This window comes from Spermophilus citellus, assembly GCF_964194105.1.
Source record: "Spermophilus citellus genome assembly, chromosome: 10".
NCBI classification, from domain to species: Eukaryota; Metazoa; Chordata; class Mammalia; order Rodentia; family Sciuridae; genus Spermophilus; species Spermophilus citellus.
The window spans coordinates 36,046,844-36,074,824 of NC_138197.1; the positions used below are offsets into that span (position 1 = coordinate 36,046,844).

Below are 27,981 nucleotides of genomic sequence, written 5' to 3' on the forward strand. Positions count from 1 at the left end.
TTCTCTATGTTCTGTCTTCTATGCAGTATTAGAAGGGTGGGGGAAGGCAGAGAAAATTGAGCAGATGGTTCACAAGGTAGGAGAGGAGCCAAATTTTAAAATAGAAAACGGAAGAAGGTTTGAAAATTAGCAAGGAGGCTTGGGACACACTAGCTGAAAAATGTCAGACAATTATGATAGATAGATAGATAGATGAGAAATAAAGTGAATCTACAACTCTGGATCTAAAGGCAGTAGGCAGCTGGATTCCTAGTCTTAGTTTCTGAAAAACCCCAGTCAGTTTCTGTAGCCAGCTCATCGCTGCAGTCCTCAGGGCTCTCATGGTTTGTACGTAAGTGAAGATGAAGAGTAGCTTAACTCCCAGGATAAAATTCAAAGACCTTCTTTTCCAGATCCTTCAAATTCACTGTGCTTTCAGTAGAACTGCCTTCTTCTGACATATACTGTATGCAACTAAAATGCAGTTTTCAGCAAAAACAGCTCCCTGTTGTATATATGCACAGGTGCCTGAAGCATACATCTGGGAAACAGCACCCTGGAGTCTAAACCTGCAGGTGAAGAAGGTTAAAAAAAAAAAAAAAGTTAAATTTACTGCCATCTTGTGTCAGAAATATAGCTTTGTCTTAAAGTTTCAAATCAATAAATGTGGGAAGAAAAGCTCAAGAGAGATCTGAAAGGGTAAATGGTCAAAGCTCTTTGTGAGAGAGGTGATGAAAGAGACTTTGGCAAATTCCCCAAGGTTCAGTGTGGCAAGTGAGGTCAATAGTAGAATGTGGCAATAATTTTAAAAGTAGATACAATAAGGAACAGAAAACTTAAAAAGGGTATCAAAAGGAATAGGAAACTTACAAGTGGGGCATCAAAGGAGAACCATCCTCCCAGAGCCATGCGTAGTTGGGTTTCCTCAGTGACAATCCCATCCAGAATGGGAAACTGGAATGGGAGATTGCTTGCTGGATGAAATTCTGTGGAGAGTAATGTTTCTGATTTGATTGAATTGATGTTACAAAACAGCTATTTTGGCTTTCCAACAAGTGGTTCTCCCCCCAGGTCCTAAACTTGATTTGTGTTGCTATCAATGCTCCACCCCCATAATTATTCATAAACACTCACCAGATCATCAGTGTTATTAATTTTCAGCAATTGGGCACCCAAAGACAAGCAGTTCTCTTGACTCTTTTCCCAATTAAATAGTCCAGAGGGAAATAGGTAACAGCTTTCTTCATGCCAGATCCAATCTTGGGGACAAGGACCTGGGAAGTGTTGTATACTTAATCAGTGAGTTATGTTTGAATACAAGTATTTCTGCAATTATGTAACTAATTTTAGCCTTAGTCCCCTCACATGCATACCATTTCTTCTTCATTAAAATATATCTGTACTCTACAAATACCTAAATAACCTTAAGGTCTTTATTTCTCCATTTGTTTGAAGAAAAATAAATAAAGATTTCTGATTTTAATAACTAAATTTACTTCTCATTTAGCATTTTCACTTGCTCTCTTAAAAAATAGGATAAGCTGCAATGTGATTTTAGAACCCAATCTACTTTTTAAAGTTATGTATGGAATAAATGGAAGTGAGAGTTGGAAAATGGATATTTAATAGCTACTCTGTTATTAAGAAGTTAGGCTTATGAATTTTAAAACTACACATCTTTGAATAATGGATTAGGCCTAAATACTGTATCTTCTACTTTTAGAAACAATAACCATATGTTGTTAGTCTGCATTAAGATGTGCTATAAGGATAAAATGCATATCCAATTTTGAAAACTTTGTATGAAACAATGGAAAATATTCTATTAGTAATTTTTATACTAATATTGAATAAATATTTCAGATATTTTGGATAAACCTAAATATGCTACTAAAACTAATCTTCTTTTTATACATGTGATTGCTAGAAAGTTTAATGTTACATAGTGTCACACACTATATTTCTTTTGGACAAAGTTGTTTTAGGGAGAATAATATGTTGATGCAAAATAAAAACCTCAACCTCAGTAAAATCTCAAATATTAAGAAGGTTCTCAGCAGCAAAATTCCCAGAGAGACTAGCAAACACAACTCAGGAAGTTAGCAACATGCAAAATGTGCCAAGGTCAGTGAGTGTATGAATGTTTTCAACCACCCCCAGGCCATCTTATCACCAGTGACATTCTCATCCTCAGTGTTGTCTTCTCCCTAAGTTTATGACATTTTAAGGAATGATCTAGACTGTTACCAAAGTTTAGAAAAAAAATTAAAATCTTTCAAAATAGTTACATTTTAATTCAGTTTTTATTGTGCCACAAACCAAGATAATTTAAGAATAGGTTTTATCAAAGAGGTTAAAACAGGAGGACCCTGAGCAATACAATAGGATAGTGATTGAGAAGGACATGCAAAAGGTCAAGTTGAAAGCAACAAATAAAAACTTCTTAGCTTCTTAATGTGCCTTTCATATTATATAAGTGTCAAAAATATCAGTTTTGTGGTCGAAAGCTTAGGCAAGTTTATAAACTTTGACAAAATAAGAAAAACACACTTAAAATATGGAATCGAAACCAACTTTTTTTCCTTGTGTATGCATGAAATATACATATAATATTACTTAACATTATAATACTATATAAAATGTACATAATTACCATATAATATTATGAGATATAAACTTGAAAAAAACACAAATCTTATTTACCATGTGCAAGAAACCACTGGAAGTACTTCACATATATGAACTCATTTAGTCCTCATAGCAACTCATTGAGGTAGGCTCCGTTAATATTCTTCATTTCTCAAATAGAGAAAAGAGGAATTTGAACCTAGTCAGTCCAACTCTAGAGTCTGTGTTTTTAATCACTGTGACACACTACCTCTCAAATTTCTAAGTTTGAACTCTTTCAGAACACATTTCTTAGTGAGACTCACAAGTCTTTCTGATGCAGCATCTTGGAGTCAATGTGGAATCTGCCATTTTAACAAGTACCTTGCATACTAAGGTCTGAGAACCACTGCTATTGCTGGTGCTAAGGGTAAAATCCATTACTATGAAGCCCCTGCATCTCATTAGCTTAATGACTGTAAGCAAACACATGGTAAGTAATCACTCTCCCTCTTCATATATGCATTGAGACCACACCCTTGTTTATAGGACAGATAAAACTTGCATATTTTTCCATGTGGTATTTTAATATTTATTTATTTATGATCTTCTCAAAGCTAATTGATGAAAGAAAAACTTTATTTAGTATATCTACTAATTGGCCTTTATCTGACACTGTCAAGAAGAGTAACACATTACCTGGTGTATCTGCCCGCACCAAACATACCATTTATTGAGTTTAATTAGTTGTCCATGCTTGACATCCCTGGAAGGTGGTTCTGAATGGTCCTGACATATATTTAATCCCATACAATTTTCAACTGATAAAAACAGAAATGTTTCACAGCCTTGCCTATGAGATAAACTGTTGGTTGGTATATAGCTATGTCTGATTATGTAAATATTCCTGCCCTTGATATATAAGCCTCCTCCAAGCTTTCTTTGAGCTCTGTGTTCATTTATTTCTTTGAAAGCTCCCTCCCTAAAAAATATTAAATATATGTATGACACTTGCTAAATATCACCCTATCTAGAAATCTCTGCTTATTTTGGAAATTTAAATTACTCTGTAAACAGGGAAGGGATTTATAAATTGCAAAACCTTACACAAAACCACTTATCATTTTTATTATTTAACTTTATCTTGGTCTCATTTTTTTGTATAAAATGAAGGAATAGATATCTGTGAACAATTATTATGTCATGTTTATTCTAAGAAGTTACATATTTGAACTTATATAAGCTGTACAAGAAAAAAAAAAGTGAGAGAAATCTGTGTATTAGTGGATTTAGTTACTAATCCTAAGACCAAAGCACTCAAGCGCTTCACAGAAAGCAATGTATGTCTGAAAGTGACTCCATGTCACACTTTCAAACATTCCCTAAGACTAAAATCATACACTTGTTTGGATTACACACCACAGAAAGACTAAATAATGCAGATAGCTTTTGTAATAATATCAAAGTTAAAAATAATCTTGTAAATGCTACTATTTCTCTCTTCTAGATTGTGAGTCCTGGAAAGCTGAAATCAATTCAATTCTTTTTATATAAAGGGACTTTTTGGACCCCTCCTATTTTTGTCTAACCTGAAGTATCTACCTAACACTTGCATGCAAGTCTACCTCCATTGATTCTATTTAGATTGATGAAGTGAACATTCACATAGTGTCACAGAATAAAGTCTAATGCAGAAGTACGGGCAAAGAGTTGTAAGGACAAGAAGACTCTTTAGAAAAAGAAATCTGATGATTAAGATACAGTAGAATGCAAAGAAGTAAGTACCTATGGCAAGCAGTGAGGATGAGAGGGGGTTCTTCCAGAGAAATAAAAAAAAAAAAAACCACAAGAATTTTTAAAGAAATAAGAAGCTTTTTTTTTTTTTTAAGGAAGAAAATCTTAAATCCACCAAATAGTGGGCTTCATTAAATCAGATGTCTCTAGGATTTGACATGGGGTAGGGTGGAGATGACAAAAATAGAGAACTTCCAGATGCAGACCATTATGAATGAATAATGAATGATACATACGTCAGTATGACAATTCTGTGCCTAGAAATACCTATAAAAAATAAAGATTGAACACAAAACCTGCTACTCCCCCTCTTTACTCCCACAATACCTGAAAAGTTTTCCACTCTCTTCAGAGCTTCTTGGAGATCCAAATTTTGCTGGTGAAGCTCCATCTGCTTTCTGGATTTTTCATCCAGCTTCAAGGCAAGGGTTTCTATCATTTCCTTGAGTTCCTCCTGTGACTTCTGAGAAGCATTTTTTGCCTGCTGCTGAGCTAAAATCTGTCCCTCCCATATGATTTCCTGGTGTGTAAGGTTGGCTTTGCATTGTTTGAGGAGATCAGACACCTGAAATACTACAGTAGAAATGAATCAGGGTTCCATATCCAATCCCCAATATAGTTCCACTGAATTTTCACAAAATCAAATAATCAATTTTGACAACAGGTAAGTATCCACAATAACATTTCAGGAACTTGAATAACTGAGAAGCAAATAGCACTTCAAAGTCTACTGGAAGATGATCCAGATTTCATCAGAAATTATGCAGTGTCTTTTTAATATGAGGAACTTTTCTGATACTTAGGATAAAAAAATTACCAGTATTTTTTATTAGAGTTGTGCACAAATTAAAATTAATAAGTAACACCACAGTGAAAAAAAATAAAATACAGACAATCTAAAACACTCACCATACTTAGTGACTATTAATAGGAATTGTCATTAGTGGTTTATTCTACTTGTGTCTTAATTCTTGCATTAAATCTCCTCTGTCCCCTCCCATTTTGTCTCACTTTCCAGACTTCCTAATTTTATTTAAGAACCAGAACACTTGCCCTATTTTGAAATAGCCACCCACAAAATTATTTTAAGTTACTGTGTCTCTAGAGTCTCAAAACATTTTTTGTTTTTAGTTTTGCCATAGTGCATTTTAGGAAGGGTGGAGTTGAAACTAAGGTTGTGAAATCAAGCAGCAATGAATGTTATGGGTAAAAGATCTCAGTTCTAGAAGCTTGATGCTGCAATCTCAAGGGGATCCCTTGACTTGAAACCAGACACTTCTCCCAACCATTAGGAAAAGGCCTTTAGTGTTGATAGATTGAAAATAAAACCGGGCACAGTGATGCAGGCCAGTAATCCCAGCTTCTAAGGAAGCTGAGGTAGAGGGGTTGCAAGTTTGAGGCCAGCCTCAGCTACTTAGCAACACACTGTCTCAAAAATTAAAAAGGTCTGGGGATATAGTTCAGTGATATAGCACCCCTGGATTCAATTTGTAGAACCAAAATAAAAAAAGAATATCTTATGAATTTGAACAACTCAGAAGCAAATAGCACTTCAAAAACCTTAATACATTGGATCCCAGCCACTTGAAATAGTTCAGATCTACAATCTAAATATGCAGACAAATTAGATGGATGGATATAATTTTCTTAGATATTCTTGTCCTTATTTTCACTTCTGCTTTTCCTATTAATACACTCTCTTCCTAAATGACCATGTTATAAATTTAAAGTACATTTAGTTTAAAATGCTTTACTTAGACTATTTCTGATTTTTAAGGACATTTAATCATCTTCATCAAATCTCAACAAGAGTTAATGAAATTCATCTTGGGTTTGTTCAAGTGAGTTTGTGGATTAGTTATGTCAAGTAATTTTACTCTCCATCATTCTTGGATTTATATAGACTTTCTCTATGAAGCTATGAAAATGAAAAAAAAATATTTTACCATGTGTATTCTTTATTTCATGTCTTTATCCATTTAAGAGATTAACACAATATACCCATTCATCTTCCCACTCACTTTAAAAACATTTTGCCTAAAACAAATCTAAATCAAGGCTGTTTTGTAATTGTTAGGAAATAAATTCATAAATGTAGACTCATCCCACCTATTTCAGTACTTACACTGCATCCCCAGCATTATGATGGTCACCAATAATCCCATGCAAAGGATCCCCAGAGTTACAGCAGCAGGGCACCACCACCGAGAAGAAAGAAAGTGAAAACCTAGAGGTGGAAAGAGAGAATCAGAAATTCAGAAACAATAGAAGCAAGTCGTCAAACCATTCTTTGGATCTTGCCTGTACTTGATTTCTTCTCTCTCATACTCCCAAGGGCTCTGCAAATAATTGATCACACACTTATGATGAAAAATATGGACAACTAAAGAATTTAAGTAATTTACTCATGGTCACAAAACTGGTAATTTTAAGAGCTGGGATTCAACCCGATATCTGACTCTGATTATCTGATTTTGAAGCTGATATTTCGTCTAATCTCTGCAAAATGACTCTTTTTTTTAATTGGATAAAAGTACATATATATGTATATAGATATAAATATATATTCTTTTTTATCTGTTCTTTTTAGATATACATGATAGTGAATTTTGACATTACAAATACATGAAGTGTAACTTATTCCATTTAGAATCTTTTTTTACTGGTTGAAAAAAATGACAGCAGAATGCATTACAATTCTTATTACACATATATACCACAATTTTTCATATCTCTGTTTGTATATAAAGTATATTGACACCCAATTCGTGTCTTCATAAATGTACTTAGGCTAATGATGTCCATCACATTCCACCATCCTTGCTAATCCCCTGCCTCCTCTCTTTCCCTCCCACTCCTCTGCCCTATCTGGAATTCATCTGTTCCTCCCATGCTTCCCCTCCCTACCCCACTATGAGTCAGCCTCCTTATATCAGAGAAAACATTCGGCATTGTTTTTTGGGGATTGGCTAACTTCACTTAGTTTGTTGTTTGTTTGTTTTAGTGTTATTATCTTCTCCAATGCCATCCATTTACCTGCACATTCATGATTTTATTCTCGTTTATTGCTGAGTAAAATTCCATTGTGTACATATGGCAATTTTTTTTTATCCATTCATCCACTGAAGGGCATCCAGGTTTTTAGCTCCACAGTTTAGCTATTGTAAATTGTGCTGCTATAAACACTGATGTGGCTGTGTCCCTGTAGTATGCTGTTTTTAAGTCCTTTGGGTAGAGACCCAGGAGAGAGATATCTGGGTCAAATGGTGGTTCCATTCCCAATTTTCTAAGAAATCTCCATACTGCTTTCCATATTGGCTGCACCAATTTTCAGTTCTACAAGCAGTGTATGAGTGTACCTTTTTCCCCACATCCTCACCAACACTTATTGTTGTTTGTATGCATAATAGCTGCCATTCTGACTGGAGTGAGATGAAATCCTGGAGTGGTTTTGATTTGCATTTCTCTAATTGCTAGTGATGATGAACATTTTTTCATGCATTTGTTGATTGATTGTACATCATCTTCTGAGAAGTGTCTCTTCAGAACCTTGGCCCATTTATTGATTGGGTTATTTGTGGGTTTTTTTTTTTTGGTGTTTAGCTTTTTGTGTTCATTATATACCCTAGAGATAGCACTCTATCTGATGTGTGAGGGGTAAATATTTGCTCCCAAGATGCAGGCTCTCTATTCACCTCACAGACTGTTTCTTTTGCTGGTAAGAAACTTTTTAGTTTGAGTCCATCCCATTTATTGATTCTTGATTTTAATTCTTGTACCACAGGAATCTTATTAAGGAAGCTAGGTCCCTAAAAGTTCCACCAGAAAACTTCTAGAACTAGTAAATGAATTCAGCAAAGTAGCAGGATATAAAATCAACACCCATAAATCAAAAGCATTTTTGTATATCAATGACAAATCCTCAGAAAGGGAAATGAGGAAAACTACCCCAATTTCAATAGCCTCAAAAAAAAAAAAACACTTGGGAATCAACTTAATGAAAGAGATGAAGGATCTATATAATGAAAATTACAGAACCCTAAAGAAAGAAATCAAAGAAGACCTTAGAAGATGGAAAGATCTACCTTACTCTTGGATAGGCAGAATTAATATTATCAAAATGACCATACTACCGAAAGCACTATACAGATTTAATGCAATTCCTATTAAAATTCCAATGATGTTCTTTATATAAATAGAAAAAGCAGTCATAAAATTAATTTGGAAAAATAAGAGGCCCAGAATAACCAAAGCAATCCTTTGCAAGAAAAGTGATGCAGTAGGTATCACAATATCAAACCTTAAATTACCAGAGGTATACTCACAAAAATGGCATGATTTTTGTTAGTATATAGTACTTTTGTTAGTATATGGATTGGCACCAAAATAGACATGAAAACCAATGGAACAGAACAGACGTGGGGGTGGGGATATACCCACATAAACACAATTATCTCATCCTAGACAAAGGTACCATAAATATACATTGGAGAAAATATAGCCTCTTCAACACATGTGCTGGGAAAACTGGAAATCCATATGTAGTAGAAATTGAACCCCTATGTGTCACCCTGTACAAAACTCTAAGTGGATAATGGTCCTAGGCATTAAACCAGAGACCCTGCATCTATTCAAAGAAAAATTAGGTCCAACTCTTCATCATGTTGTCTTAGGAACTGACTTTCTCAATACAATGACTCTTTAAGGAACTCTCAATCCATCTTAGTTGGATCAATTTCATCCACAGCACAGAGAACCTGAAGTTGTATTATAGATCATATGTGAGTACACATGTACATACACACACACACACACACACACACACACACACACATACTGTCTTACAAGTAACACAATATAAATAAATATCAGATATCAAGCAAATGAACTTTAGTCAATGAGTCAACTGGGATTTCCTCAAGGAATCCCATGCATAATTTTATGCTGTTCAATTTTTATTCCACTAAAATTATATCTGGAATCTGGGGTTATTGACCAAAGAAAAATAGGAGTGAAATCTGGATATGCACTTAGCTTATATTAATAGTATGTCCTATAATTATAATTACAACTATGTTATGCAACTATATTAAATCTACCATGTCACAGCAACTGTAGGCCTGTTACTACAAGAGAAAAATTTCTTATTTTTATGAAAATAAGTCATGAATTTCACAGTCATATGAAGGTCCATTTATGAATTCCACCACTCAAAAAACAGAGGTTACCAGTTCAGAAAAAAAAATCCCATACAAGGAATTTGATTTCCTCTTCTTGTGAAATAAAAAAATAAAGCACCAGTATTGTTCACCTCTCTAAGTAAAGAGGAAACCAGAAAAGTTTAATAACTACCTTAAGAATATACAGATGATAAAACCCAAACATAGGACTTTAATCCAGTTGTCAATAGCCAGACTGCTTGGAATATTACATTCAAAAATTTCCAGTGTAAATGTGTAACAATACAAGTCAATTGATGATTGAATATTCACAAAATTCTCATGTATCAAAAGAAAAATCAAAATTTTGACAGGGTAGAAGATAGCTCATTCAGTGATTCAGTATTCAGATTCTCTTTGCGTGTGTGTGACAAACTGACAATGAAGAAGTAGAAAGTAGTTTCATTTCTTGCAAGTTATTGCCTAATCCTAGCATGTATCTCTGTAAGTCCCAACTGACCTTTATCTCTGGTCAGTATTCATTACAAATCACAGGACATCAGATATGCCTACCACTCTTGAATGATGAAACTTCTGAATTTTTGAAGGAAAAAATTATAGAACCCCAGATAATAGAAATAATAGATAATAGAAAGGCACATCTTCTATTATCTAGAGGACTGCTTTGTTCTGCAGAGACCATTAATTCATTCCCCATTCCTACTAGTGACTTTCTCATCAGAAAGTAATCAGATCTTTCTCAGTAGGTAACTTATCTAATCAGGATTTTGAAAGCAGAATTAATTTTATAATTATATCAAGAGACAGGTACTCAACATTTACTACATGAATACTGAATGAATTATTGAGTGAAGGAATGAATAAACAAATGTCAATTGTTAACTCGTAAGTCTACCAATAAATGTTTCACTGTTTTCATACCAAGTTAGTTCATCAACTCAAGGGTTACATCATTCCATGTTCATCATTATTTTACCCATTGAAAGACATTTCTATCTTGTTTATAGAAACATGATTTAAAATTTCTTTATCCAAATTGCTGACAATACTTCTCTGTCTTCCTCTCCTTTTTCTTTTTTTTTAGAATGAATATAAAATAAAAGGCAATTTATCCAGGTTGCCTGTGGAATTGGACTTATGAATTAATGTATACCTAAGCAGTTTAATTTACTGTGTTGTGTCAAACAGAAAGTATAAATTTTCAAACAATTATATACAATAGAACATAATTTATGCTAATCCATACTGTGTATCATTTAACTTGTTTTGCATAATTCATAAAACATTTCAGATTTTTGCAGTGCCTCATGAATAAACAAAAATTATGACTGTACACAGTGGATGAATTTGTTTTCTGAACCATCTCACAGATTGGATTCTAATAAATGAGAGTTTGTGATATAATTCTAGTTTACTACTTACTAGCTCCATAAATGTGGGTGATTTTGTTAATCCTCCTGATCCCAGTAGGCCCTCAGTAAAAGGGAGATAATAATAGTACGGATCTCAAAGTATTATTTGAACATTCTAAAAAATAAACATTTAAAATGAATAGCATAGAGAATAGTTTGTAGTAAATATGCAGTATAAGTTATCATCACCACCATTATATACTATTTGTTTTCCTTAAATGGTAATAATTTTCATTAAATGGATTAATTCTCTTTTCCTACACTTGGATGTTTTGGTATTTTAACTCCTTTCTTCAATAAATTTACGTTTCTGAACTAACCCCGGTATTCTTTCTCTGTACACTTTTACCCACCCCTAGTACCTTTAGCTCTTTCTCCATTTAACTTCTGGTCAGGCTGATCCTTCCTAGGCTTCATTTTGAGGTCATCAAAAGTCATTTCCAAATTCATGCCAAGAATCAGAGAGTGTAGCAGTCAAGGACTTCAACAAACTAAAGTGTATGAACTTCTGCTGGAGTGTTTAAATAGCTTCTGTTATCTAATAGAAAAATGACTCAATCATCCCTGGGAGGAAAGGGAGTCTTTGCTTCATATTGGGAAGTTGACTGACGCAAATTCTTGGGTTACATCTATTGCAGGTGGGGAAAGTGGTGGATTCTAATATTTCAGTAAGCAATTTATGAAAGGAAAAACGTATTTTCCATGAGTCTTAGAGGGAAAAAGTTGTATATACTCATTAGATAAGGATGCCAAAATTCACAGAAAGTAAGTCATATTAAATCTGTGGAAGAGGGTTCATTTAGCCCAATATTCACATTTGCTTGTTAATTTTTGCTGTGGAAAACTATATAATATCTTATAATTAACACTTTTTAATAATTCTCATTGTTTTAATTGATAATCACATATGACTCCCATTTCCAAGAGGGTGCTCTGGGTAATTTTAGAACTGAATTTGGGGTACTATTTCATACAGTGGCCATATAACAGCAGCAGAGAGAACTATTGGACTAGATAAGCAAGTTTCAAATATCTCCCTTGGTCTTTCCTCTGGGGGAATTACTTAACACTGATCAATGTCTCTGTCTATAAGTGGAGATAATGTCTACTTGATAATGTTGCTATAGGGATTCAAATGAGACAATGCGTGAAAGTGAAAAGCTGTTTTCAATTTGGTTTTTGAAATATAACAAGAACTCAATAAATATTTGTTATAACTATTATTAGTTCTAATATTTAGCACAGATAAGTTGCCCAGCAAATAATACATTTTGGTCTAACCAGTGATTGACTCAGGTCACAAACACTCTTCTGTGCACTCCCCTTAAGTATGTCTAACTACATGGATTCGTGGATAGACTTCTCATCTATTTTTCCTTCATGATCACCTCATCAGAAAAGAAATATCTCTTTGAAGGTATGTGCACTTCTAAAAAATATCCATATCTTCTAAAAAATATCCATATCTTCTAAAAATGTTTTCTGAAGTATTTACATAAAAGGTAACATGATTCTAAAATTTGCTTTAAACCACTTTGGGGGGAAAAAAGAAAAGGAAAGAAAAAGAAGGAAGAGATAGCTAACAGAAGAATGGAAAAATAAATAAAGTCTCTAGGAAACTAATTAGTAAAAATAACCAATATTGACAGTCTCATTAGGATTCCATTTTCTTCCTTCTCCCTAAGTTTTCCCTGCATTCTCTTTTTCTGTGCAGTCTATCTAATACCAAATTGAAAACAGCTTCTTTGCCATTTAATGTTTTGCTCTGTGACATAGTTCACACACACAATTATCAACATGTAGCAAATACATCCTTATCAAACCAGCTGGTAGCCAGAAAATGTTACTTACCTTTATCACCAAGCCCCTTGCCAGTTCCCTGGAATGTGAATGCCAGGAAGCAAGGTCCTGATTGGACACATTTCTGAAACAACCATGGTGACTCACACTTGAATAAAATCTTAGGAAATTCCATCTAATAATGAATTAATAGATCCTGAAATAAAAAGGACACTTTATTATTCCCATAGTTACTTAACATGCCACTAACATTTCATAGCATAAAGAGGTTACCATTTTAACCATTTCAGACATACTGTTCACTATGGAATTAATTAAATTTGTATTGTTGTACATTCAGCACCACAATCCACCTCCAGAACTTTTAAAATCTTTTCCATCTGAAACTCTGTACCCAATAAATAACTCCTGTGATGGTGAATGTTACAGGTAGTTTTGTTTGGGCCATCAGGTGCCAAGATAGGGTGTTTGGGGATGGGATGAACATATTAATTAGTAAAATATAGCACATTTCAACATATAATGTGGGTGGATCTCTTCCAAAAACTGAAGGATTGAAGAACAAAAAGACTAACCTCCCCACAAATTAGAAAAAATTTTTCAGCATATGGACTTTGGGTAAAAACTACCTCTCCTAGCCCTTCTGGGTCTTCTTCACCTGCTGGCCTTTGGACAGAAATTGTACCATCAGTTCTCCTGGACCCTCGGGCTACTGACCCTCACTTCTGATTTGGACTTTTCAGCCTCTATAAACATTTAAGTCAATTCCTTATAATAAATTTCTTTCTATGTATGTACACATCCTATTGATTCTACTTTTCTAGAGAACTCTGATATATACAACTCCCTATTCCTTCTTCCTCTTCTGGAAACCACCATTCTGTTTCCAGATTTTGCTAGAACTAGATGCCTTGTGCTAACTTCTCATCAGTGTGACAAAATACCTGAGATAATTAACTTATAAGAAAAAAAGGTTTATTTTGGCTCTCATGATTTTAGACATTTCAGTTCATGGTCTTTGACTGTTGTTTAGAGTCTTTGGAAAAGCAGAACACCATGACAGGGAGCATGTGGTGAAGCAAAGCTGTTCACGTCATGGCAGACAGGAAGTGGAGAGAGAGAGAGAGAGGAAGGAAGGATCCAGTATCCAAATATCCCCCTCAAGGTCATGCCCCCAGTGACCTAATTCCTATACTAGGCCTCACCTCCTCAAGGTTCCACCATCTCCCAATACCACTACAGGCTGGGGATCAAGCCTCTGACACATAGATCTTTGGGGGACATTCAAAATATACACTATAGCATGCTTCATGTAAGTAGAAGCATAAAATATTTTGTCAATTTGTGTTTGAGTTACATTATACTTTGTATGATATCTTCAAGTTTCATCCATGCTTTAGCATGTATTAGAACTTCCTTGTTTTCCAAGGCTGCATAATATTCCCTTATGTACATATAGAACATATTTTTTTATTTGTCCATCTGTCAATAGCCATTTGGCTTCTGTTCTTAAATGTCCATGAACACAGTCTATAATCCTTGTGTGGCAGATACCTGGGCAGACTTGACATACCTATGAAGTCTCCAATTGACCCCTCCTCCTGGTGTTCATGGTTCAGGATAATCTCTTCCCTTTGAACATGAGTAAGAACTTTGACTTGAAGAGCAGCAAAAGTGATAGAATGTATGTGATCATGCATATGTGATTACATAAGATGTAGTGACTACTATGTTAAACCCTCTCCCTCTGCTATCTCTATTTCTCCATCTAGATTTAGAAAAGCAAGTTTACACTGACACAAACGTCACAAAGAAATGCATTCTGCCTGAGGGATCTTGTGGGTGAATTCTTCCCCCATTTGACCCTTCAGATGAGAATGCAGGCCAGAAGTCACCTTGATTTCAGCTTTGTGAGACCCTAAGCAGAAGACCCAACTAAACTGTGCCCAAGCTTCTGATTCATAGATGCAAGATAACAAGTATGTGTTGCTCTATATTATTACTCACATGGTTATGGTAATAAGTTTTATAGAATATAAACCTAATTCATTCTTTTATGAACTCAATCCTTCTTGCCTTACTCAGCTTCCTTAAATCTAATCCCCTTACTGATTTTCAGTGCCTGTGAGGTTTCCACTTAAAACCTATGCTTCGATCTTGGCTCCTAAGACAGATGCTTTCAGAGGTTTTAAGAAGGGACTGACTTCTGCCATCTCATCTACTCTTGACCTCATGGTTTTGGCCCAGTCCACTGATCAGCCCTTTATAGCTTGATATTGATGCCTCAGAGTAATCACAGTCCTGGATTCTACTTCACTCAAGCACAGAGAGGGTGGGTGACCTGAGTTAGCCAAGGTCAAAAAGAGACTAATCAAAGGAAACAGAAGCAAGCACTTCTTTAGCTAAACTTGTCACAGAGGTTGTACAACAATTCCCTGAAGCATAAGCAAGACGGTCCATGTACAAGCACTTCTCATTGGTTCCAATCCAAGTCCTTAACAGCACAGTGCAAGCTAATGATTCACAGGCTTAATGGAACTACACAAGATTGTGTAGGATTGTAATGAGGTCATTCCCCACTACTCCAGCTACTTGCCTTTCTGTCTCTATCCCATGGGTGCCTTCTTTAGTCTTCTCTTTCCTTTGTCATCACTCCCCATGTGGAGGCATTGAGAAAAATTGACCTCGGAGTTAAAACTGTCACAAGACATAATCACACTCATTAGGATAAAAATAAAAAGTTGTTTTATTTCCCCAGTGAACGCTTTGGGGAGAAATGGCAATAGTAATTCCATGAAAGAAAAATATTGAGGCAGTCATTAACAGAAGGCTATTTTGTTCTAACCTGTTAGAAGGCTGGAGGGCAAAAAGATGATGGCAGTCACATGGCAGGAAAGTCAATGAGGGGAAAAGCCATGTTCATTGGCAAACCTGTTCACACAGGTGGAGGCCGGCCTGGTTGCGGGAAGAAATTGACAGGCTAACATGGGAAAATATTCAAGAGCCAGACTATTAGAAGAGCTAAAATGTAGCTTAGAGAGGGACTGGTATAAAAATATACACAAGAGGCATAAAAGACATTAATTATCCAGCACATTAGAAGTGACGGTTATTTGTAAAATAAGAGTTAAAATCATCTTAGCTAACACATAAAATACTTATCAGGACTATTCTATATATTTTATACATATTAGCTTATTTAATGTCTATAAGCCTATAAATAATAAGTAATAAGTAGTAAATGTTATTACTCCTCTTTTATGTAAAAAAAAAAAACTGAGTCAATGAAGATATGTGATAACCTGCCCAAAGTCGCAGAGATAACAAGTGATTTTTTTTTCTTTTCTTTAGAAAGAAAAATAAAAGGGAAAGTTTCATGATGGTTTTTAATAGAAATAGTCTATTCAAAATACACTTCTTGTCTTTGATTTTATTTCCTCTCTGAAATAATATCTAAAGCAGGTCGAGTGGATATTCCACTCCTTTATGAATGAGATGGGGGAATTACATAATTATTGAGCTTTTAAAGGACCACAATTAAAGTTCTACTCTTCTCATCCTGTAGAATGCCTTCCACCTTGCCAAGTTTTCTATTGAAACTTGGAATGGACACTTGTCCCAATCCCAACAGCCTTACATTTTTAAAAAAGAATGTCAGCGTTCACAGATTTGAAACTGATAAATCTTAAACAACCAGCATCATACCAGGATATTCTCTCACTATCTTACTTCACTAAGGAAAAAAAAAAATAAAGTTCACCATCTCCATCTTCTCATCACATTTTCATAGTTGTGAGGGCCCTTTAGTGTATGTTTGATCCCACTAGGCAATATCCCCTCAACAACCACTTCATATAATTTAGACTTCCAGAGTCATAAAGGATCTGAAATGTGGTTTTATTTAATTCTTATGAGATAGATATATCCCTGTAAACTAACATTTAATTGTCTTATCAAGTACTTTGGATTAAATAAAAGATTACCTACGTAGGCATAACTCATCTATACAGTATTTATTCATTCTTATAGATATGCTTCTTTGTAAGTATTTTATATCCTTTTCATATGTGCTTAATTTTTTCAGATCTTAGTTTATTTTCTTGAGTGGCAATATTTTTTTTACTTATTTTTCATTTTACTTATCTATTTTGAGGTGGGGTCATCTTATGCTGTCCAGGCTGGTCTCTAATTCCTGGGATGAACTGTTTCTTTTGTTTAGGCCTCTGGAGTAGCTGGCACTATTAGGTGCATGCCACTGTGCCCAGATTCTAACTATTCCTTGATCACGATAATACTTTACCTAGATAGGGAAGTGTAGGGGGAAAAGAAGGAAAAAGACAAAAACAACAATGAAGAAAACAAAGAAAGAAACCTTGGAATCTAGTTTTCAAAAACATGCCTATGCATAACCTGTTTCAATGGGAACTGGAGTTAGTGTGGAGGAGGAGGCCATTAATAGCATTTGGAAATTCTGATTTCCAAGCCTCCCTACTTGAAAGATGGGACAGCTTTCCAGTTCATCTGGCAATCTCTCAGCCCTACCCCAATGTTTAGAAATAAATGACCCAGAACCAGGAGAGTTGATTATCAACATAGAAGGGGAGGGCTCCAGAGAAGAAGAAGGGGGGTTTTGAATCACATGGAGGGAGGTGAAAGGAGATTGGCAGGGTGACTTTCAACATTCAATAGTCACCCTGGAGTGCTGTGGTGAATGACCAAGAGAATTACTAGTTTTGGGGAGAAGAGAACATATTTAGTCACCAGCAATCCTTTGATCTTCTTCAAAGCTGAAGTTCTCATCACCAATTAGAACAATATCTAATTCAGACGACAAATGTGTCCTCCTTGAATGTTTTTCTCCTGTGGGTAGTGGGGAAAGAAAGTTAAAAACACAGGAAGGAGTGATAGCAGAAAGAAAGGAAAGAAGGCAAAGGGAGCAAATGTGGAGACTATAAAAGAGAAATAGAGAAGAAAACCAAGAGGAAAGAAAGACCATAGACAACAAAAATCAGAGAGAGTAGGAGAAAGCAGAGAGAGACAGAGAAAAACTGACTTATTACTGAGAAAAGCTTCTCTCCTTGACAATTCTAGATCAAGACGTCAATCATGGCTCAGAGCATGGAGAGGAGGCAGCAGATACCCAGAGCATGATCCTGGAGGAGCAGGTGTTCAGCCTGATGGGAGTCCCAGTCCCGGTCGTGACCGCCTCTGCCCTGGCATATTTCATCCAGGTGAGTTCAGTTGCAAACGACAGGAAAAAGCCATTTTTTCCCCCTCAAGTAAATAAACTCTCAGAAGAACTTGGGAGGAAGTGGAGTGAAAAGACAAATATAGAACTTAGCCAGTAGTGTGGTATTATAGGGTTATATAGATACATGTATGACTGGTAATACCTGTGAAAGAGGGGACAGAAATTAGGGTGATTGCTGATACAGGTAGGCTATGGTACTTTAGAAGTGCACTTACATGTGCTTCTTTTCATATCTTATCACCCATTCCTTGAAATTCCAAGTAAATTATACTAGATACACAATTCCACTAAATGGAATTTCCCATGACAGCACTAATATTATTCCAGCAGTTTAGATACCTCCATTGCAGAAATAAATTAAAAGGAAGAGGACTCTAAAAATTCTTTAGGCCTTTTGTTTCTCTCCCATTAATCAGAAGACTGTGAGTAATCCATTATCTGAGAAAGGTATCATGAACTAAGGGATCCTAAACAATTATCAAGGAGAAGTTTGTGTAGCTATGAAATCTAGAAATGCAGAAACTGGGTTGTATCATATCCCTGTACAGAGAGTGTCTGTCTGTGTTGCTTCCTATTTACCAGTTAACCAATATTTGGAAATTCAATTTTTCTTTTTCTGGTATTTTTTCTTTACTCCATCTCTACATTTTCCTCCTCTCTCTTTTAGTTCTCTTTTCTCCTCATTTTGCAATAAGCCCCCCAAAGTGGCATTTTCTCCTCCAAGTACCTGGAGTTTCTCTTTCCGTTAGTGAAGAAAGTGAAACAGAAGTATCAGAGATGGGTTGAGGAAACATAAAGAGCCATTATTTGTGATGTGGCCATCTATTTTAGATGAAAATAAAATGATAGCCAGGAATCTCGGAAATGTTGTCTTCAGAGGATAGTTGTTAGTCCTTCTAAAAATCCTTTTCCCTTGATATATCTTGAATATGCATTCCCCCTACCCCCTGACTCCTCAACATAAATGCCTAGTAGATACAAATGTAATATCAAAAAGAAATGGTTTCTAGAACTAGAGTTTACCTAAAAGGTTCTTTGAAGGAGGAAGTCACCAGATATATAAGAAAGGAGTAGAAGCTTTCTTTATTCTGTATTGTTTTCAAGGAGTGGAAGGAATTGATAGCAATATAGAAGGATTGTTAGAACAAACTTGTCATTGGCTGTGTCAACTCATTCAACACATGTTCAGGATAGAGTCAGATTTGAATTCTGGCTTCATCAAAGGGTATACATAGTTGGTCACATTACTTTAGAACCTGTACCTTAGTCCCTTTGTCTTTCAAAACAAAGCTATAAATATCAACCAACAGGATTATTGTAATGAAATGTTATGAAATATTAAAAATTCTTAGCAGGCTTACTGGCAAATGGTAGCTATTCAGTAGTAAGTTTTCTTTGGTTCCTTTCCCCTTCCCCTCTTGTATGGTGAATTATTGATGTATTGTGGGCATAAAACAGGGCAGTGAGATGGAATTCAATTTGCAACTAGGCAGGAATAAAGAGGACAATCATGATATCCTGAAGGACAGATCAGGAAATTTCTAAGAAAGACAAATTGGTATACATAATTGCCTCTCATTCACCACAGTGGTGATGCTCACCCACTAACAAAAGAAGAGATATTTCTCCTTCCACATTCTCCCATCTCGAGTATGATAGTCAGCACACATGGGAGTGATAAAAGTAACTGTCCTAAATATGGATTGACCTTCTGACCATGTCCTCATCTTTACCAATTGATCTAACAGAGCATAGCGCTGAGAGGTGATTGATAGGCTGCTGAGCACAGCAGATGAGACAATATTCCTGTCTGAGACTATTTCCCTTTCTACAGCTTCCTGGAGCAAGATGTGAAGAGAACTGTGCCAATCCTGAACAGTAAGTATCTGAGAGTTCAAGCTGGGAGGAAGGAAGGTCAGATAAAAGCATCAATACCCAAATGCGGGTCAAAATGTCATTAGATGTCTATGACTTCCCTTTATTTCTACTTAAATGGACAATCACCTACAATCATAGACATGTATGTGTCATCCTAAGACTGAAAATAACACTGCTGACAGTACTTTTTCCCAAGCTAATCTTCCCATCAAAGCAGAACAATTAGTCTCAATAGTCACAGAGACTTGCAAAAGACTTTCTTAGCCATGTTTCTCAGTGACTCATCAGGACAGACTGGATTCAGTATCTAATCATTGGTGTTAGCTATTTAGGTGATTTCCAAAGAAGTATATTCTAGTTTTTAGAACATGTTAATATTTATTGCAGACTTAATTTAGCTACCACTTTGATAGAGTTATCCCTTAATCTAAACCTGCCACTATTAGGTCTTATGCAGACACAGAGAACATAAAGATAAAAATGCAAGAGATTCATTCTACTTTGGGAACTATAAAAAAAAAGATAAAGTAGAGAGTGAATAAAAGACCTGTTTAGGCTGAAGGAAAGCACAGTTATCCGTGAGAAAGGTTTCCCAAGAGCTAAGAAGTCTGTGAACCTGGGGGAACTAGTGATAGTCTTGGTTATTTGTCACATGTACATTGGACCTTGGCTACTTGACACACTCTATCTATATACCCTAGGAAGAGTCCTTTTCTATAGAACCTGAGTCTGATGAAGAACCAGAAGAGTTCTGAACAAATGGTGAATGTGAAAAAAACAAGAGGAGACATTGTACAGTAAAATAACAAACTGTATCTTTATGAATATATAACTAAAGAAGGGATAAAGAAATGAGCTTCACTAGATCTCAATAGGTCAACGTATTAGAAAATATTATTAAATGAAAAAAAATTTGTATCTCAGAGATGCACACATACTTTTTCTCCTCCTCCAATTCCTGATCTTCTCTCATTCTTTCTCCCATGCAATCCCTATATTTCCATCCTCCAGAGAAAATTTTAAATTGCCAAAGTTAATTCAGAATATTTAGTTAGTTTTCATAATATCAAAGTTAGACTCTGCTTTTTACCTTCTTCCTTTTCAGTCTTAGTGGATATCTGTTATCAGTTTTGACCCTGGATGTGACACTTTAGGCCCCTTTTCATGATAAGGATGTTGCAAGAGTTTATGAAACATGAATTACAAACTTGATAGCTTTCATGCTCTTAACTGAAACTTTCTTTATAGTTACATTTTATTAAGCTCAAATTTATGCAAACCTTAATGTTCACATCTGTTTTCAAGGTTACTCTTTAGCAATTTCGTTCCAAGTTCACTCCTGGAAATTTTCACCATAACTATTTACAGTAGCCATGGATATATTTTCTATTAACACTTTTCATGATCAGTACTTTGATCTGTTTTATAGTGATTTATAAAATGATTTACCCAAAGCCCCTCATCTAGTATAAAACATCATTTGAGACACACCATTTCACAATAGAATTGGCTAGTTACTTTGAATTTTAAATAATACAACCCATGTTGTGTTTATTATAACTCTGTAACTCATATTTCTGGTTTTTAATTTAACACACTTTATTATTTCTCCATAGTTGCCTGACCACAGACTGGGTACATCTCTGGTATATATGGTAAGTTTCAGTTATAACACCTACAAAGACACTTCATTTATTTTTATTTATTTATTTTTATTTTTTTAAAGAGAGAGAGAGAATTGTTTAATATTTATTTTTTAGTTTTTTTCAGTGGACACAACATCTTTATTTTATTTTTATGTGGTGCTGAGGATCGAACCCAGCGCCCTGCGCATGCCAGGTGAGCGCACTACCGCTTGAGCCACATCCCCAGCCCAGACACTTCATTTTTAAGAGCATTCATTTTTTTTTTTTTTAAGTTTCAATACAGATCGTGACCAGGAAGCAAAGGTGCCTACTTAACATTTTCATATAGTTAAGTTTCTTTACCTCATCACTAACCTAATTGACAATATGCCAGGATTTTCTATTTTATTATGATCTCTTCAGCCAACATCAAAAGATTATTGTGTCCTCCCCTCAGAGTAGGCTTGAGAAATCTCTCTACATGGGGATTTACTTAAGTCAAAAGCAGCCCTTTCCGCCTATCATAAATATCTTATTATTTGCTCTAACGAACTGACTTGGTCTTGCTGACAAAATAAGAAGATCTATAGACTTGGAATTAAAATCTAATAATTATTCCATAAAATATCCATGAGAATCAAAAGGCAGACCTTAAAGGCTGATTGCACCGAGCTGGGAAACAAGCCAGCTGGGACCTGCTCCGCGGGCTCTTGCAGGTTGCTGGTGGTGATTGGCGCGCTGCTGCTCCTGTGTGGCCTGACCTCAGTGTGCTTCCGCTGCTGCCTGGGTCGTCAGCAACAAGGCGAAGATGGGGGCCAGCCGCCCTACGAAGTGACAGTCATCGCTTTTGATCATGACAGCACCCTCCAGAGCACTTTTACTTGTGAGTACATGGCCTTATGACATGAGAGAGGGATCCAGGTTGAAAAGAATGACTCCAGGAGTACAGAAGCATGGAACCACTGATCAAAGACTATTAAATATTCTAGGACTGGGGTAGTTTTAATTTCCAGAAGTCCAGAGGTGCAGGGACCTGGCTTCTCACTAATGCTGTATTCTCAATTATTTGTCAGGCTGATAGAAGAAAGAAGTGAAATGTTGGAGATAATGTTGAAGATGTTTTATAGGAAGACTCACGCAGTTTATAGATCCTTATTTTGCTAAAGCTATTTTACCTTCTGCACATATCCCTTTCCCCAAACGTCTCAGATTAGATGAAAGTCTACATTTTCTATTATTTCTTCTATTTTGTATCTTTAAAGAAACTAGTGATGCCCACTTTCAATTCTGTATTCTTCAAGTCTTAGTGCTCTAGATTTTAGCTCCAATGTCCTTTTGATGGTTATATGGTTATTTTTCTCCTTCTGTTCTTTATATTTCCTGAAATTAGGGAGTAAATACAAGGCAGAAAACCAGATAGCAAAACACTCTGATATTTATTTTAGAAAGAACACTGTGATGTGCTGTTATTCACCCTCCTACCCCCCTTTACTCTTGGCCATCCTTAGAGCAGTGACAAATAGGGCAGAAATAAATATCCTCAAGGAATCCTTACTATCATGGGTTGGTGTAAAGGGATCTAAGTCTCAAAAGGAAAGAGCCAGGCTTGTGAGCTATGGGAGCACAATTTAGATTACTCAGAGACATCAGAGAAGACAGGATCTTAAAGCAGATTTTAAAGGTGGTTTTTTAAATGAGCTTTACAGGATTTTCATAAATTTTGTAGCAGGGAGTGACAATGAGTTTGGACACATGTTAAAAATAAAAGGATATTAAGGGCAATGTAAGCCTCTGGTGCCAGGGGCTCTCCCATTTATGCTAGCTTTATCCCTCCTTTCCTTGCAGCCCTGCAGTCAGTGTTTGGCCCTGCAGCTCGGAGAATCCTGGCTGTGACTCGCTCCCACAGCTCCCTGGGCCAATTGCCCTCCTCACTGGACACCCTCCCAGGATATGAGGAAGCTCTTCACATGAGTCGCTTCACAGTAGCAAGGTGTGGGCAGAAAGCACCTGATCTACCCTCAGTACCAGAAGAAAATCAGATACCTCCTGTGGAGAAGGAATCTCCTCAAATACAACAGCCTTTCCACTGATGGGAACTTGGATTTTATACCTGCGGACTGAGTACAAAATACCTGGGTCCCTGAGCATCCCCAGACAAATAGAACATTTTATTTTCTAACCCCTAGAAGGATTAGTATAGCATCTAATTATTAGTATATGCAAAAAGAAGTGTTCTAATTCTTCATTCCCAGCCACATACATTTTCTGATATGGCATTCTCTAATCAGGAACTCATTGTTTCCCCCCAGTGGTCAAAATTTGTACCTCTTACTGTGTTGTGTCAAAACAAGGAAAGTATCAAGTTGTCTTGAATTCCTTTATCTATTAAGTGAATATAAAATTCCAATATGATACCCCTATGATACTGCAAGTTGCTTTTCTTTCTGATGGATAAGAGACTGGTAAACTTCAAGAGAAACAGTGTACATATAGCAATCAACATGAATGCACTGAACACATGCACTTTTTCTCCCAAGAGAACAACCAATTTCAGCTGCCTGGCAATAATCATCATATAATACTCGATCATCTAGAATTCAGGGGTGGGATTGGAAGTATAGACCAAGAGAACATATTACATAGTATGTGCTTCCCACTCATAGTTTCTTTCACTGTTGTCCCACCCACCATAAGCATGAAAAACTTTGCTGAATACAATAGCAGCACCCCTAATTCTAACACTCTAAGAGAATAGCATTGCCTTGCTTCTTTTCTCCCTTATGCTTGAGCCACTTACAGTCAAATGTCTGCATTGACTCACACTAGTCTCTAGTGGTGGCCCTCACTGCCACCTGGTGGAGCCATGGTGGAAAACACATTCTCTCCCTTGAGCCCATCTTCTGAGTTCTCTGATTGCTAAGTGAACTAAACCTGGATGTGATCCCTCCCACAGTGCCATCCTGCTGAGTAGTGCTAAGCTACCCTCATGACATACTACCTCCCAAAAGTACTGTTATTGGGAAAAAAATCGAGGAAGTGAACTGTAGTTGGAGAAAAATTACTTGCCTTAAAATGTTACTAAAATTGTTAAGGCATAGTTTTCTCTTCTTAAAATACTGAAACAATAACACCTCACAGGATTATCATGAGGATCCAAGAAGCTAAACATATGTGACATAACTTGTAAAGTATCATGCACATGTTCCGGTTAGTATTCTTACTATTGTCATCTAATCTTTACCTGCCTGCTAGGATTCTACTGAGAATTATGTTCTGGTTTGTTCTTCTGCCAGCCAGCTTTGCTATTGTAAAGTAGCTTTATTTTATCAATAAACATTTGTTGTATAAAACCAGAAATATGAAAAATTGTGCTCTATATGTGTAATAAGAATTGTAATGCATTCTGCTGTCATATATAAATAAAAAAATCCGTTGACTGAGTAATGAATAAAGATATGTTATTCTTCTTAATATGCTTTCAGTAGAGGTAAGAAATATTTCGGAAGGGTAGTTGTTTTTAGGCAATTAGCTCCACTGTTCAGAGGAGGCACCACACACCCAGGGATTGGTTGATTAGTGGCAGTGCCTCACTAAATACATTCTTGAAATGCTCACTCAGCCCAGAGGGGAAAATGTTCTAAGTGAGTATAATCTACTAGTGATCTGAATTTCCCCTGCATCACTTAGCAAATTGCCTCAGGAAATTATTGTAATGCATGAATTGTTCATTGCACCCAAGGTGGCCTTATTGTTCTACCACCAAATGAAGCATCTAGTCATCATGCATTCCATAAATATATTTTTGGCTCCTTGTTTCTTCAAGACATTGCGGACTTGAAGAAATTAAAATGCTGATAGGTATTAAAGGGCCTTGGAAGAGATGCCTCCAGTAAGGACTCATTCTAAAGAGAGCTCTCCACTCCCACTGCCTTATTTGACTTAAGGAATCACTTCCACCCACTTTATCCTACATCTCCCTCCTTCATTGTGCTGTTTCATAATTTGCTTTATGTGTCCAATCTTATGACTATTCCTCAGATATGTGGAGTCTTTCACTCCTGTGACCTCCCACTTTGTCACAAGCTGTGAGAACCCTTTTGGCATCATTTCTTCCTCTACTCAATCAAGAACATCTGTGAATCACCTCCATCACTTTCACTTTAGTTCTCGAATTTTTAACACCTTTTAATGTACTTCACACCTATTTTTCACACTTTGAACACTGGTTCAAGGATGCTAACTATTGTTTCTCCAAGGCCTATACTGCTGAGCAGTGCTGGGGAGTCTCTCAACTGGACTCATTGTCCTCAATAACAGGGTCTCCAAAACTACTTAGCCACTTAGTATTCCTTCCAATCTTCTCTGGTAGTTTCTGCATTCCTTTTAGTAAGTATTCAAATTTAAATGGCTGTCTTCATATCCCACACCCTACCATCAACTGCTTACTTCTAAGAAGGGGACTAGTTCTTCTAGTTCAGAGTGAGAATCAAAGTCTTCACTTCTTGCCCCCAAACTCCAAACTTATATAAATCCATACCTATCCTTTTCTCTGTCACCTCAGTCCCATTAGAACAGATGTAGTTTTTCCTCCCCAATATCAGTACTTCAATAGTGCTTTGCATTACATTGATTCAGCAGGATTTTGTTTTCAGCAAGCATTATTTAACAAATAATGCACCAAGAATAGGGAAGAGGCAGCCGGGGGAAAAAAATGTACAAGATATAGTATTTGACTCTCATTCCTCACAGAGCTTAAATTGAAAGTAGGTAAAATAATATTTAAAAAAGCAAAAATAAAATGATAACAGACTTTAAGAGTATAAAGAACTAAATGAGATCCGCCCACACTGGCCTGCACAGGACCCAGGTTCACAGTTTGCCTGGGTCAACACCGGCAGGCACCCACGGGAGCCCAGCCTCTAACACAGGACTGACTGCCCCTTCCAACCAGCAGACTATTGCAGGAGGTCAGGCCCAGCCCAGATCTGCCCACACCTACTTGCTCAGGACCCAGGTCCAGGGTAGGTCCAAGTTCGCCCCCCACACCCACCTGGGAGCCTAAGGCTAACCCACATCCATCTTGGGACGCTGCAGTCATCACCATAGCCTTCCCCATGCAGTAGCTTCTATCTTTTTGAGAACAGACAAAACCTAGAGGCAGCTGCCTCTCGGAGCAGGCATCCCAAAGAGAGTGTGAGGTCCACCCTTTCAGCCCCATCTCTGTAAGACATTGCATCCATCTTGGGGCACCTCAACTATTATCTTGAATTACCTTGGCTATTGCTGCCACCACCCTTAGTAGCATACATTGAGGGACACCAGTAGGGTCTGGAAGCCCAACATCAAAGTGAGGTACAGATAATCTGCACAGATACTATAAGAATATAAGGTAGTAACTATAATATCTCAGATCCACACTGCAAGAAAGGAAGACACAGAGAAAACACGAAAAAATAAGGGAGGAAAGTGCCCCCCCAAAACCAGGATACTATAATAACAGAACCTATGGATGGGAGAGTTGATGAAATGCAGAGAAGGAGTTCAGAAGGTTCATAATTAAAATAATCTGTGAATTAAAGAATGACCTAAGTGAGCAAATACAGGCAAAAATTGATCACTCCAATAAAGAGATAAGAGAGCAAATACAGGTAGCAAAAAATTACTTCAAGAGAGAGATGGAGACTCAAAAAAAAAAAAAAAGAAATCCTTAAAATGCAGGATACAATAAGCCAAATTAAAAAAAAAAAAAACTCAATAGAAAGCATGACCAACAGACTAGATCACTTGGAAAAAAGAATGTCAGATAATGAAGACAAAAGTATACAATCTGGAAAATAAATTTGATCACACAGTGAAGATAGTAAGAAACCAAGAACAGGACATCCAAGAATTATGGAACAGCATCAAAATACCAAAACTAAGAGTTATTGGGATAGAGGAAGTCACAGAGTTTCAAACCAAAGGAATGCTCAATCTCTTCAATGAGATAATATCAGAAAATTTCCCAAGCATGAAGAATGAATTGGAAAACCAAATACAATAGGCTTACAGGACACCAAATGTACAAAATTACAACAGATCTACACCAATGCACATTATAATGAAAATGCCTAGCATACAGAATAATGATAGAATCTTAAAAGCCACAAGAGAGAGGAATCAGATCACATATAGGGGGAGACCAATTCATATCTCAGTAGATTCTCAAAGCCAGGAGACCATGGAAAAATATATACCAAGCTCTGAAAGAAAATGGATGCCAAAAAAGAATCTTCTCTCCAGCAAAATTAAGCTTTAGATTTGATGATGAAATAAAAACTTTCCATGATAAAGAAAAGTTAAAAGAGTTTACAACTAGAAAGCCTGCACTAAAGAATATCCTCAGCAAAATATTCCAAGAAGAGGAAATAAAAAACAGTGATGAAAATCAGAAGAGGGAGGTATTACACTAAAGG

The 27,981-nt window shown here is 36.2% G+C and overlaps 2 protein-coding genes across 2 annotated transcripts; one reads left to right on the top strand and one right to left on the bottom strand.

Moving 5' to 3' along the window:
• Positions 1-402: 402 nt before the first annotated feature.
• On the bottom strand, positions 403-11,422 carry OLR1 (oxidized low density lipoprotein receptor 1; the record flags this gene model as incomplete). The annotated part of the gene is made up of 6 exons (XM_081309388.1): positions 403-548; positions 850-965; positions 1,114-1,253; positions 4,708-4,953; positions 6,506-6,607; positions 11,335-11,422. The coding sequence occupies 6 exons, from the start codon at positions 11,420-11,422 to the stop codon at positions 404-406; spliced, it is 837 nt and encodes a 278-aa protein (XP_081165514.1). The 3' UTR covers position 403.
• Positions 11,423-17,919: 6,497 nt separating this feature from the next.
• On the top strand, positions 17,920-23,616 carry TMEM52B (transmembrane protein 52B; the record flags this gene model as incomplete). The annotated part of the gene is made up of 5 exons (XM_081311590.1): positions 17,920-18,003; positions 19,858-19,901; positions 21,518-21,556; positions 22,243-22,409; positions 23,372-23,616. The coding sequence occupies 5 exons, from the start codon at positions 17,920-17,922 to the stop codon at positions 23,614-23,616; spliced, it is 579 nt and encodes a 192-aa protein (XP_081167716.1).
• Positions 23,617-27,981: the final 4,365 nt, after the last annotated feature.